Source organism: Eleginops maclovinus, chromosome 4 (genome assembly GCF_036324505.1).
Source record: "Eleginops maclovinus isolate JMC-PN-2008 ecotype Puerto Natales chromosome 4, JC_Emac_rtc_rv5, whole genome shotgun sequence".
In the NCBI taxonomy this organism is placed as follows: Eukaryota; Metazoa; Chordata; class Actinopteri; order Perciformes; family Eleginopidae; genus Eleginops; species Eleginops maclovinus.
In genome coordinates, this window is record NC_086352.1 from 19,571,406 (window position 1) to 19,585,545 (window position 14,140).

The 14,140-nt window shown below is 37.9% G+C and overlaps 1 protein-coding gene across 2 annotated transcripts; it reads right to left on the reverse strand.

Annotated features, from left to right (window-relative positions):
* Positions 1–3,152: 3,152 nt before the first annotated feature.
* LOC134863393 (adenosine receptor A3-like) lies at positions 3,153–13,628 on the reverse strand. Of its 2 annotated transcripts, none has more exons than XM_063881889.1 (3): positions 13,406–13,628; positions 5,932–6,301; positions 3,153–5,520 (listed from the first exon to the last, which is right to left on the reverse strand). In XM_063881889.1, exons 2-3 carry the CDS (start codon positions 6,215–6,217, stop codon positions 4,646–4,648), a joined length of 1,161 nt encoding a protein of 386 aa, XP_063737959.1. In that variant the 5' UTR covers positions 6,218–6,301; positions 13,406–13,628; the 3' UTR covers positions 3,153–4,645. The 2 variants fall into 2 exon arrangements, with proteins under 2 accessions (XP_063737959.1, XP_063737958.1); XM_063881888.1 differs by having other exon boundaries at positions 3,153–5,538.
* Positions 13,629–14,140: the final 512 nt, after the last annotated feature.

The following is a 14,140-nucleotide window of genomic DNA, read 5'->3' on the forward strand; positions in this document are numbered from 1 at the left end:
GCCATCTCTGCCTTTGCCCTTTCCTCTGTCGAGTCAAACACAGACAGCAGCCACAGGTGGTCTCTGTGCTTGATCAGTTCTGACACACATCTCTTGCCTTAAGAGCTTAGAGAGACAATTAAAAATGAGTTAGCACAATGAAACGGGAGAGGATAAAAAAGAAATAGGAAAGACCACAATACATAACCTTGCTTTGGCTACAAAGTGCTCTGACCTATGTCTTTTGCTGGTGGCAGTAAGGTGTGTGTGTGTGTGTGTGTGTGTGTGTGTGTGTGTGTGTGTGTGTGTGTGTGTGTGTGTGTGTGTGTGTGTGTGTGTGTGTGTGTGTGTGTGTGTGTGTGTGTGTGTGTGTGTGTGTGTGTGTGTGTGTGTGTGTGTGTGTGTGTGTGTGTGTGTGCGTGCGTGCGTGCGTGCGTGCGTGCGTGCGTGCGTGCGTGCGTGCGTGCGTGTGTGTATTTGTCTTTCTGTCTGTCTGCTCGCACCTTTGTTTTGTTGTGGTGTAAATATAGTGATACGGTAGTCTGTCAAAAATAGATAAGAAGGCCTCCCTGCTGTTGCCCTAGGACTCACACAATATGACAGATGGACATGTATTTATTATGTGGTTATGTTACTTAAAATCCACTCCTACCTTTAACAATTTTCAGTTTATTTTTTATTTTCCTCAAGGCAGCTGGTCTGAGAGTGAGCTCAAGCGCACTATCCCCAGACATTTGACCACATTTAAATGATTCTGACTAGCAAATAACCCTCATCCTGATTTTTTTTAACTTGAAAATTAGTCTCGAGGTTCTATGTTTAGCTCTCTTATAAGGGACTGAATTTGTGTTTTCCTTGTCGGATTGTTCCTGCACTTCAACACACCTTTTGATCAAATTCCCTCCAGGGTTTTCAGTCACGATCTGTGACACATGACATTAAAGTAACTGCCATTTACGCACATTGTTTACGACACAGTCTTCCCTACGCAACAGAGTGAGGCAGACGTTATTGTTCCCTACGTACGTACATAGTGTCTTTGAGGTGTCGAGTGAGTGGTTAACTGCATTGTCTTAGGCTCTATTTATGAAATCACAAACAGCATTGTCATAATATCAAAAGTTATCCTTACATTTTAACCTTAAACAGACTTGAGGTAGGCGCAGCTTCTTAGATTAACACTAAATTACTATTCTTTAAATATCTCAAATCTTCTTTTGTTTACACAAACTACAGAGAGCTGCTTTTTAAAGGTGTCAGCAGTCAACAGGTCATGAGTTCAGCTCAAAAGACCCGGATTAATAGTCATTATATTTATATATTTTAAACTTGTTTGTCATATTTATTTTGCAAAAACATAGTTATTGTAAAAATCATTTTTAACCAATAGAAGCGCTACAGAGCTATATTTTGTAATGAAATCCCCATTTAGTTGTAACACATACCCGAATACAATGAGGCGCACATTGGTTTCATGCTATTCCACTGAAATACATTTGGGTGTAATTTGGAACATGGATGTTAAAGTTGGTGTATTAGATCAGATTTATGATTTACATTGTCAGGAAATGCTTACACATATGAACATTTTGCAGCTTGATGCCGTTATACATCCTTTCTTCATAATGTTGTTTGAAAACACACTTTCCCCTCCATTACGTATCTGTAAATATGTTATGGCCATTGCGAATTAGTACTTTATTAACATAATTTCTAGGGGATGTTCAACGCATGAGTATTAAGAGTCTCTAAAATGTGCATTCACCTTTGATTTTGGCCCAGAGGAAGGTAAATACAACCAGGCTCATTGATAAGACATTAAACTGACCTGTTGGTCTTATCTAGCTAAAGTAATGTAATACAACACGTTCAGACCTCAGGAGGTAATGAGAAAAGCCACTGAAGTGAATTCTGCAAATTTTCCACAACCATGTGAGTAAATCTACTACCACAGTAGTTCGTGCATGAACGCTTTTGGACAGTGAGTAATGTTGTCAGCCAATAGCCTCCAAAGACACCAGGAACAAAGAGCATGATTCATAGACCTGTAATATATGGATATAAGGTAGTGATTCATGAGTGAGTCTGCACTGTCAATACAGATCAGGCTGTTCACATGAATATGCAAAAACTATATATAATATATATATATATATAAATATGGTGTTTGTGAATCATACTGTACAAAGGCTTCTTGGTTGCAAAGATCCTTAATTTATTCCCTCTCTTTCATTGTTTCTGGCCTTTTCCTCCACTGTCTTTTCAGTCTTGCCTTTCTCACTCGTAGTCTGCCTCACATCAAGGTCCGGATCAATGTATTTTATTTCGGTACTCAAGGTAGAGTATGCTTTTTATCACATCACTGCAGACATTGGCAGTCTGCCTCTAACCTCTTCCACCTTGCTCTCCAATGTCTTCTCAAATTGCGAGATAATACAAACATTATCATTTTAAAAACACATTTCCTTATCTTTTCAAACTACCTTTTAATACAATTGTATGGCATTAGGTTTGTCCTTCGCTGCAGCCTCCCCCACCCTCTGGAACTCCCTTCCCAGTCACATCCGAAAACCCAACACTCTGGAATCCTTCAAAAAATCTCTCAAAACTCACTTATTCAATCTAGCTTTCAAAATCGAATCAACTCCCCTCCCCCCCATTTTATTCCGCATTTAGGACTTTTGTTCTTTTTCTAAATTTTTCTGTTTTGATTTTATGTAAAGCGTCTTTGAGCATTAGGAAAAGCGCTATATAAATCTTATGTATTATTATTATCATTACATCTTTAGGCCGAGGATGTGCCATTTCACGTAACCTTTAATAAAAGTTACATTTCATTTAGCTGATGCTTTTATCCAAAGCAACTTACAAGAAGTTAAATCAACAATGAGAATACAAATTCAGAACAGCAAGGATCTTGCAATTGCATCAGCTTCAAATGAGCAAAAAACGTTTTAAGGGCTACATACACAAAAGAGGACGAGTGTGTTTTTCTGCACAAGGTGCAGGCAAAACAAGTGGGTGCTTCTCCACATTACATAACATAACAAATCTGATCCCAGTGGGGTTAAGTCAAAATGCTGACTCCGTTTTAATTGCTGAGGTTGTGAATATAACAGCAGTGAGCTGAGTGCATTACTGTCACACAGAACCTCATTAAAACTCACAAATGAAATGTTTGCAAACACATTTATTATAATGCAATCTGATGCAAAATGATGCAATCACCCATGATGAATTATGCACTACTGATACAACTCTGTACAGTGATTTAACATCAGCACAATAATAATCACTTGTTTTCTTACACAGAACCATCATAGTCAGGATGCTGAAGAACTTAAAGTTTTCCCTGATTGTGACATCAAAAAAGATGTGTTTTTGAGGGTCAACTTGCAGTACACAACAGCACCATTTGTATTTAAACAAAAGTATTTCATCAACATGCATGGGATTGTCAATCAGTTGATTTAAAGGAAAAGGTTTACATTTTGGGAAATATGCTTATTGATATTTCTGCTGGTACCATATCAAAAGGCATTTTTATTAGGACAGAATTACATGCAACATTGCAACAATTGTGAAAATATATTTATATATATAACCTGAATGATAGGCGCAGTATGAAGGCCTGCTATAATCATGCTCTTTATCCTATGTCTCGCTGTAAGCATCCTTTTCATTTAGTCTATAGTATAGACTATAGTATAGTTTATTTGTTAAAGCAGTAAACTTTATACTGACTCAAACGATGTAAAAATCATCATTTAATTCACATAAATTACAGAAAACACAATATTATCCAACCTTCAATTTTGTCCAACCTTTAAAATAAAGCTTGGACAAAATGTACATTGTTTTACATTTGGCACAATGCAAATGGCTTACATTGTAACTGGTAAAATCCATTTTGATCGTTTTAAAGCAATATGATGAAAAATAATGTAAGTCCCACAAACCGAATCTAATTTAAGATTTAGACTGCTGGCTGACATTTATATGCAATAACTCAAAGAGGACACAGTGGCAGGATTAATATCGATTAATATCCCCTCCACTGACATAAAACATGAACCAATATTGGTGCTGCTCCTGGAGATACACTTTTGGTCCCGCAACACACTTTTCAAAGACAAATATGGATATGGGAAAGACTTTTAATAAGGCTACAATTTAAAAGGTTCAAGAGCAAAAAGTTGCATCCCTGCATGAATTCATGTTTGAATGACCTTTGTTTGTTAATATGGTGTTACATTTGAATTTAAGAGTAAAGTTTGACATTTCAGAACATGCACTTTCTTACCAAGAGTCAGGTTATATAAAAATATAACCACTCTCTTCTCGGATAAACACTGTCAAAATGTAGCTCAATCTAGTAAGTAATCTAGATTTGCTTTGCATGGCTCTGTCAAAAGGTAACAAAATGTGCTAACCAGCTTGTTTAAAACTGAAAATGAGCACAGTAAACCTTGCTTATTATTCTGTACAAAAACTGTTAAAACAAAGAAGAGCAGAAAATGTAGAATATATACTGTATATAATATATAACCCCCTGCCTCTAAGTACATATGTACAATACAGAAGTTATCAGCAAGAAATGACATATTCGCAATATGCCAAGTTATTCCTTTTAAAATAAAATGAATGGAAAGCAACTTCAAGTCCCTCAGGACTTCTCAGCATGTGGGGGGGAGTGATCTCGCTGAAAGAGCAGTTTCAAACCCTTCCTGAAGCGATGGTCCCTGACACTGTAGATAATGACGTTACAGCAACTGTTTCCTGTCAGCATCCAGAAGGCAAAAAAGGAAAAGTTACACCAGGTGTATCCCACCACGTTCCCGAGCACAAACACTGCGATGGGAGAGAATGATGCTGTGAAGGCAAATGTGAGTATGCTTATTGTCTTGGCGGCTTTAATGTCTGAAAAGGAGGGCCTGTGAGAGCACCCTCCCGCACCTCCTCCTCCCGCTCCGTCACTCAGACTCCCTTCTGAGAGCAGTTTGCGTTTTTGGGAGTACCGTCTGATGCTTGTAAAAGACACAATGTTAACTGCTAATGTCCCACCAAGCAGTGTGAAGTCAAATGCTGGGAATAACAGCAAAATGTTGGCATCGGGTGGCAGCTGGCTCCTGAACATTAGAGGGGTGTAGTTACACATACGACTGCACTCATTGTACTCCAAAATGAAGTTGCTGCTGAAGATGAGGGGTGCGAGAGCCAACAGGAAGCTGGCAGCCCAGGAGAGCAGGATGAGCAGTAGAGTTCTTCTCCCGGTCACCAAGGCATCCTTGTGGAGAGGTCGTAGAATGGCCACACTTCTCTCCAGCGTCATGAGGAAGATAGTGCTGATGGAGACAAAGGTGCATCCAGCAAATACGGGGCCAATCAGCAGGCAGGGCTGCCAAGTGCTCACCAGTCCCCCGAGAGAGGTGTTCAGGAAAGTAGAACTACCCTGGTACCAAGACGGAGGTGAGCTGGTCAACATGAGAGAGATCTCGGTGTAGACGCAGAAAGGGACAACGAGGACGCCCACCATTATGTCTGCTATGGCCAGAGACACTGTCAGAGAGCGACAAAAAGAGTAAGAGGGCTAGGAGGACATATTCAGGACAGTTTTTTTGTCAACACATTTCCAGCTCATTTCGTTAAAACTTCACTTTTTAATGACAATTATCCAATGTTGGCATTCAAAAAGGTACTGCAATTAATAAACAATTAATAGGATTTAGACCTTAGAAGTTCTTGTGGTATTGACAGGATGATACATTCGTATTATTATTGTATAACAACATTGATATTATAGTTATATGAAATTCCATTATGCCATTTATCAATTTTGAAAATGAATATTGAATTTCTATCAGAGGAAGGTATTGTGGAATGTGTAAGCATATCTACATTGCATTGGTTTGTTCAAATAACTTTTGAAAGAAAACAAAATAATACATCTACCTTTTAGGTATCCCTGTGGTGTTCGGTACTGCCTCGTTTGCACAAAGACAGTAAGGATGACCACATTTCCAACCACAATGGCGAAGGCCAGGATAACCATGAACACCACTGCCAAGGTACGATTGACATATCCACAGCAACAGATGGTGCAGAATGGGGCCAGTGACTTTCCTGAGCCGAGTGCATCCTGAGCTGCTGCTGCACTCAGGTTGAAGGGAGAGTATGTGGCCTGCAGCTGAGCAGCTGTATTCCCAGGAACGCTTACGTTGTAAAGCAGCGCTGTCATCGCCCGGGATAGACTGGTCTTACCCCTGTGATGTGTAGGTGATAGGGCCACTCAGGAGACCATGTCCTTGACTGGGAAACTAAACTGGGAGAAAAAAAGAAAAATATATGGAGGCAGTTGAATTGTCTGTCCAAATGTTGATCCAGACTTGTTATGAGCAGCACGTATGTCATTAATATGAATGTCAAACATGTGAAACTTACTTTTGTGGCAAACATTCACTTGAAATTCAACACACCCTCAAACTTGCAGGTTACATCAGGCTTTACTTTTGGGACCACTGTTGAACAGTTGTGTTCAATCCCACTCTTTGTTTTAAATCACCCTGCATAAAACAACACCTTCAAAGAGCCTTCCCTCACGCAGTCATTCATTCTATAGTTATTTCGAAAATGATTAAACTGGACATTGCAAGTTGGAAAAAAATACAAAAGCCTACACATTATCGCTAGGTGAACTGTAATCACAAGCTTACAGATCCTGAATACTGTTCTGTTACAGAACATTTCACATGATCTAACCATAAGTGCAGACCAATTTTCTGAATTGGTGTTTTAGGGGGCAACAGGTCCGCCCATTTTGTATTTAAAAGGATTTAATTACAGTTGACATTTTGATCTGCCCTCTACAATATGTTTCATCTATAATCTGCATGTAGAGGATTTCATGTTCAGTCCTTTCAAATGCATGGCTAGTTTCTAGCATTGGCTTTTAGAAAAACATGTCCCTTGAAACATTTCTTCATTTAAAGAAACTACTTGTACATCTTGCTTATAACGTATTAATCTGTATAATCTACACATCAATGCTAAAAAAGATTAAGTTAAGAGGCTCTTGGCTTAGAACTTTTGAAAGACAACTTTATCAGGCTACACAGAGGAATATGTGAGTGTCTTATGAATCTAACATTGATGTTAATCAATATGATTCTAAATATTTATTTCATATCTTTACATTCATCCTCTCTGAATTTGTTTTATAGTTATGTTATGTACATGTTACAATACTTCACAAAGTGTATGGAGGAGTAAAACTATGACACTTAAAAACTTGAAAATACTAGGTCGACTTCATGTTTTAAGGCAGGGTGGTTAGGGTGCATTTAATCCTTCAAATGTTTTAGATATACAGCTACATTTCCTCAGATTATACAGTCTTCTGTGCCAAAAAACACACATGAATGTTGGTATTATATTCAAGATTTCCAAACAGCGTACTGACAGTGATTTTTCTACTTCTGTGTTGTGGTAACATGATGTTCTTGTGCCCTGCCACAGTTGGAAGCGATGCTGATCCAAGAAGAGACTCTTAGTTCAGGAACCAAATGTCTTTCTCTCAGATGACAACTAAATACATCCATCCTTCAATCACTTAAGTTGTTCACTGAGCAGGAGAGCAGCATAGCACACACATCCAAGAGAAAAAAGGTAACAGGGGTCGACATATTCAGAGCAAAACAACATTTCAGGTGCTAACTCTGTCTTTGTAAATGCTACAAGACCTTTCTCAGCTATGAATAAGCCTCAGTTTAATGAGGTTTTCAATAAGCAGAAAAAAAAAAAAAGCATATTGTTCAGAATTGAATTAAGACTCAGAAGTGTTGCATACGAAAGGGTTGCAACATTTGACATGCCCCACAACTCATTGTCACATGATTGATTTCTTTGAATTAGAATATCAGTCTTTCCTCTTCAAATGACAATCAAAGAGGCTGGTGGAAAAAAACACTTGGGAATTATTGCTACAGACTGCCAATTCAAATGATGTACGAATAAAAAATAATTGTATGTAAAAGAGTATATAGTATAATGAACTTGACAGACCTCTCTTGTTTTACTTTAACATTTTATATGCAGTGCTAAGAGCATATATAATTAAATGGATACATACTGTTTGTATTATTGGTCAGCAAATATTTCGCATTTCCACATGTCTCCTAGAAAAGATATGTACTGAATTGATTTCCCAAGGATGTTGTTCAGAGGCAGGTGAATGTTCTCGAGTTACAGCTTGCCCATATTAAACAGCTTATGCTCTTCAAAAAAATGCAATATCTGGATGAGCTCTGTTTGTGCTTCAGGTGAGAACACAGCTTGAGCACTGTGTCGTATGACTACCTGATTGTTGTATTAATAAAACTGTCAGTAGTGTCTCAACTGTTGTATATGTAAGCTTGGTATTCACTTGGACATTTAGAGAGGATGCATGAAATGATGTGTCTTTCTCCAAGACTGTTTGTAGTTGCTCAATAGGCAGTGACATCTGTATCCGTGTCCTTCACTAAGCAATCTGTTCAAGCATACTTAACTAAAGGCACAGCAGGGGCTCCTTGTGAATTAACCCTTGTTTGATGTTTCGAATGGCCTCACTTCCTCTCTACATACTGCCCTTGCTGTATGTGAACGAATAATAGTAAATGAATCATCTTCAGATCTTACATAACACCAAAGGAAAGTATTGAAATGATAATCCTTTGCCATGAACTGGGAAGGCACATTAATTAAGGTGACGTTAATTAAGTTTGGGGTCAATCCAACCAGGTCTCGCTCCTCTTCTCTTCTAATCCTAACGTGGGACTATTTTAGGAACTGGGATGAATAGTGCTGTTACCACCAATCACAAATTTAGAAATAACTGTGTGTTTTACATGTCTCTGAGACCACAAACAGATATAGTATGAGAATTTACTTCTGTACTTCAAAATCATGTTTATAAAACATTTAATGAAAATTAGGAGAAGTCCTAAAGTAACTGGTTGATGAAACAATGTTTTTTATGTTCTTGAGTTAAAGAGGGCCCAGGTTCTCCAGCACCCCAAACAGAGGGCTTTGGGTGAAAAAAGGAATGTGTTGATTTGGTTGGCCTTTTGTCTCAAACCAACAATTAATCTTTACTTCTTAACTGATGCCAAAGTTTCTTTCTTTTTTTGCTTTGGTTTAACCATGCTTCAAGCGCCATACATAGAAAAATTGTTCATTTTAATATTCAGATTGTGTTGCCTGATTATTGGTTTGGCAAAAATGATCCTCTGTGGTTTCATTTATTGATGTTTGTTGCTGTTTGGTCATATTGGGAGGAAACCTGTCATCCTTATTGTTCTCTCGCTGAACATATGGTTAGCAAGAATTTAGCTGAATCTACATTGGTAATATTTCATATCTCCAAGGCCAAGATTTATAAAGGAGTGTTGTGAGTGTTAACGTTATTAAATAACTTTTAAATATTAAAGAACTGAAGTAAAAACCCAATTCCCCTGAGAGGTGGTGGGAGAGAAAGACAAAACATTTTCAGGAAAATGGTAGATCAAGTTTCAGCGTTCTTTGAATAGGCTACTTAAAAAAATAAGTTAAGATGTTGAGTGAATAGGAATTTTATGAAGTAAATAATTAAACGGTGTTCTACCTTTTCCAGAATTATTGGCTTACAAACTTGATGGTATTTTAATAGTTTTAAGGATAACAGAGTAATTCCTTTTCTCTTAATTTCACCGTTAATAAAAGAAAAGTCAGTTTTTTTTACGGGTAAAGAGAGGATGAACTTTGTTACGGTGCTGTTTTCCTTTACTTTGAGTGAAGCCGACAGGCAGAGATCTTCCCTGTGGCAACACTTCAGGCGTAGTTAGGAAGACATCTGAGAGCTAGATACATGCGTTCGCGCACACGCACGCCCCGAATTAGCTATAGGAGGTTGCGCTTTGCATTGTAACCCTGTGTGTTCAGGAAAACCATCATTACTGTAATACTATAAAAGTGATGTTTTTCAAGGTCTTGAGTTATAAAGGAGCGTCTTTTTCCTAATGATATCTAAACGGATTTATGGATTGTTATGCACCAAGGACATGGAGCTATGATATCCTCGGAAAGTGTGAGTCACAGTAAATGAAAAGTATTTGTATTGTGTCTGTGTGTTAACGATTATATTTATACAGGCACCAAAGGGCCTATTTATTCATCCAATTAAGGTGTTTCCATCCATCCATCTTCTCCCACTTATCCGTCAGGGTTGCGAAATAAACCCCTGATACACAGGTGTTTCATAAACGTTAATTACACGATAGGTGTGCATGTTGTTTATTTTGAGGTTTTAAAAACAAATGTGATGGAGTGTATCAGGGGTTTATTTCTTTCATTTTAGGACCACCGTTGGGAGTGAACAAAATTGAGGATTATGTATTGATTGCATACTCAACCTTTACACAACATCGAAGGACAACATGTGAACAGAAATGAAACAGTGAGAGGATTTTTCTTTTTTCTTGTTGTTTTCTCCCCCTTATGTTTTCACTTCAGGAATAATCTATAAATGTGTTCCAAAACCTGATAAGAGTCCTTTGACTCTGCTTTCCAGTCGATGCAGATGTGCATCCCCTTTTAATATGCTTATTTTAAGTCATTATTACACACACTATTGTGGTGCTGTTAACGCTCAGAGAGCACACAATGTGAATTAACCCACAGCTAAAACTAGTTCACTTCTGTTTTAGTAACACCCATTTACTGTAGGAAATCAGCTCTGAGAAATAAAATGAAAATATCTATTTATGACCTAAACTTCAACCAGTGCAATTTGAAGAGGGGAAGTATCAGCCTTGTCATCTGCAACAAATCACATCTTGTTCAATCTTGCGTAATGCAGCTGTTGTTCATAGTTTTTCTCAAGCAGAATGTAACACATCACTAAATACATTTTGAGATGATGATGGGACTATCTTCTTCTGGTGACCATGAAAGGCATCCATTCAATAGGAATCAGCACAATTCATTAACATGAAAAGCTATCAACCACATGGAACTCATCCATCAAGTAGGTCCCTGATAAAGAGATATTTGTGTCATTAAGATTATTTTGGATTTAATGGAAATCCATTAGGTTATTTTCAAGAAATAATTCATCTACACCACAAATGTCAGCGTCAAGTTGGTGGAAGAGAAACAGTCGGGGTCATAAATAAATTTACTGAATGTCATTAAATCTGAGTAGGGCCTACTGGATTTGGACTTAAGACCAGACATGCAATCACGACTGAGCAAACCCAGTTATCAGCTCTAACTAATATTGCTAAATCATCATCCATTAACCGCATTAGATCACATGTTTGAATTATATTGAACATTGCTCCCTTAATGTCTAGTGTATCGTTCTCTTCAGACCATTGTTCTTCAATAGCTGCACGAGGGTGTAGGTTGTTCATGTATGCACTTAATTCCCTTTGACAGGGCTTTGTCCCTCAGTGAAGGGTCAGGCAGAAGCAGGCAGGCCATGGGGGCTCGGTCAGAGGCCCGTCGCCTGGTGCACAGAAGGGTCATTTCCAGTAATGATGGACAGGGTGGTTCAGCGCCGCTTGAGGCTGTCTGCCACAGCACATGAGCAGAAAGACAACTTTCTGTTTACATGTGTCATTCTGTCTGTGTTTGTTTCCCTTGTGTTTGTCAGGGAAGTACCCAAGCAACACATTATGACACACACAAACAAATATACGCTCACATAACAACTGTTACTCTTTTGTTTTAATGTGGTTCCTCTCAACTGTACTTTAACTTATCCTTCACTGAAGATGAAAAAAACATGAACTATTAACTTAAAAAGTATTTTATTGTTCAAGGCACCCTTCTTTCACAGTCCAAGTCTAGTATTTTATACCCATTTTAAAAACTACATGTATTATAATGAACTATTTTCATGTTTTGTGATATATATCAGACATTCTAATATAATTAATTTAAATTTAAAGACCATTGATCCTGCCTGGTGACTGAACAATATTTTTGTCATACCCAGCGTTTTTTACATAGCAGCTCACTTATTTAAAAATACTTTGAATTTAAGTGTTTTCTAAGTCCTTTAAATAATCAACTGTTAACCCTCATGGCCTAACCTTTGGTCTACTCCCTTTGTCCTTACATCTAAAGTATTAACCCATTAAGTATCTTATTAATAACCTGTGAGGTTTATGGCAACACAATAACTTGCAGATTGTGATCTACCAAATTCATCAGATGAATGTTGAACTAATTTCTGAATCCTTGTCATATATGAGTGCGTGTGTGTGTGTGTATGTGGGTGCATTTCCATTCTGTTGGTGAGTCCCAGTCTCATGCAACAGCTGCTGCATGCCTGAGCGATCAGACACTGAGCAGGAATCCACGTGGCAGTTTCGTCCTCACAGTTATATTTCATTTTCAACAGATATTCTTCATTTAAATGATCATTTTGAACGTTTGTCAGAATCTTTTTTTGTGAATGTTATCTTTTCGGAGTTAATCAAGGAACATGCGGCTCGTGTTGAAGAAAAACAATGTATATGTTCATTGGTGTATCATAATGCAAAACAATGACTGCAACAATTGCAAATAGACAGAGGAGTGTGTATCTGTGTGCTTAAGTGCATGCAGGTATGAGCCAGTCAGTGCATGTGTACATCAAGAGAGAACAAATGGCAAAATAAGTTTCCAATTAATATAAACAGTGTCTTTGTGATTAACAAGCTCCATTGATTTGGGGATTAATTTGCCGTATAAATGTGTCTATTAGGAAATACATGTATTAAGACAATTGGCAATAGGCTGATTAAATGTATTAGTCTCATAGGTCTTCGTTTGTTGTCTTTGGCGGCACTTATGGTGATAGGTGGTAATTGCAGGTGGGATTTCTGATCTCACTTCCTAGACGTACAAATAGTGAAGTTGCTTGTGTTTTTTCCTGGGAACGTCTCCACATACACACAGTTCTGTAATGCTGCAAATGCAAGGACTTTCATCACTTGACTATATGCTCAATCTCCATTTTATTTCCTCATTCTGCTATGAATAGTGACTGAACATTGTCATTGTAACACTGTATTTAGTTTAATAATGTAATTATAGAGATTTACTGTACTTTTACAATATCAGTCAATGTATAGCAATAATATAACTTGTTTGAATTCAAATATGTACATTACCTGTCATTTTTTTAAATGAAACATTGCAAATTGCAAATATCTTTAAAGAGCACTGTTAAGCATCCCAGGCAAAGTAATTATTCATATGCAAACACATATGTCAATGCAGCCTCACACACACCCATCTTCAATCTATGCGCAAACACCAAAAGCTTTACAGAAATATGTTATCTCCATTAAGGGGATTCCTTACAAAAAAAACCTGTCCTATAATAAAATACATGCACAAAAAAAAAAAAAAATCTTACCGGCATTTTTGCTACTATGGATCACAGAGCAGTTTTGCAGGCTGGGGTTGATAACAGGAGGTCAATCCCCTATCAAAGTGCTGAATAAGTGGAAGTGTAATCCAGTTAAAAATCCTCCGGTGAAGAAGGAAGTGGAACTGTAGTCCTCATCATTCATTCAAGCATAAAGTCCCTCACACACTCCTGCTCTTTGTCCTTGTGATTCAGCCTCTCCTCCTCCGCCTCTCATTCTGTGGAGCGCTAAACATCAAGTCCCCACTACACTGCTCCCCTCCCCTCACCCACTGAAAGGCTTACAGCAGTTCTTATCACATGCACACGCTCTTCCTTTGGAGCTTCAAGGTAAAATCCACAGCAGCTCCTTTCTCAATCTTAAATCACACATTCGTCCTCTGACGTGCCTCCCCCATCTTTATCTTGTTTCATTTTTTAAATCTGACATTTTCCGTCAATGTTAGACTCTTATTGTATTCAATTAACTGTGGACTTCCCTGCCTTGTCCCCAAGCTCATTTTGTCAGCTGTACACCTTTGATCTCTGTACCTTTCACGTTTTCGCCCTGATCACAATGTTATCTAGTTATATGTTTCTATGCCTGGAATGCTCTAAATTAGAAAGAGAAACAGTGTCTGAATTAGAGCCGGATAATAATTCTATACTGCAATAATGAGACGTGAACTTTATTGGACGGGGTAAAATACATCCATCCTTTCTTTGATATTTGTCCAGCTTTGC

Bases quoted from the DNA above. Each gene is read 5' to 3' on its own strand.
- LOC134863393 (XM_063881888.1), bottom strand. From the start codon at position 6,217: ATGACAGCGCTGCTTTACAACGTAAGCGTTCCTGGGAATACAGCTGCT. The intron at 5,539-5,931 runs GTAGATGTATTA...GCTCTCTGACAG, and splicing joins ACCACAGGGATACCTAAAAG to TGTCTCTGGCCATAGCAGAC.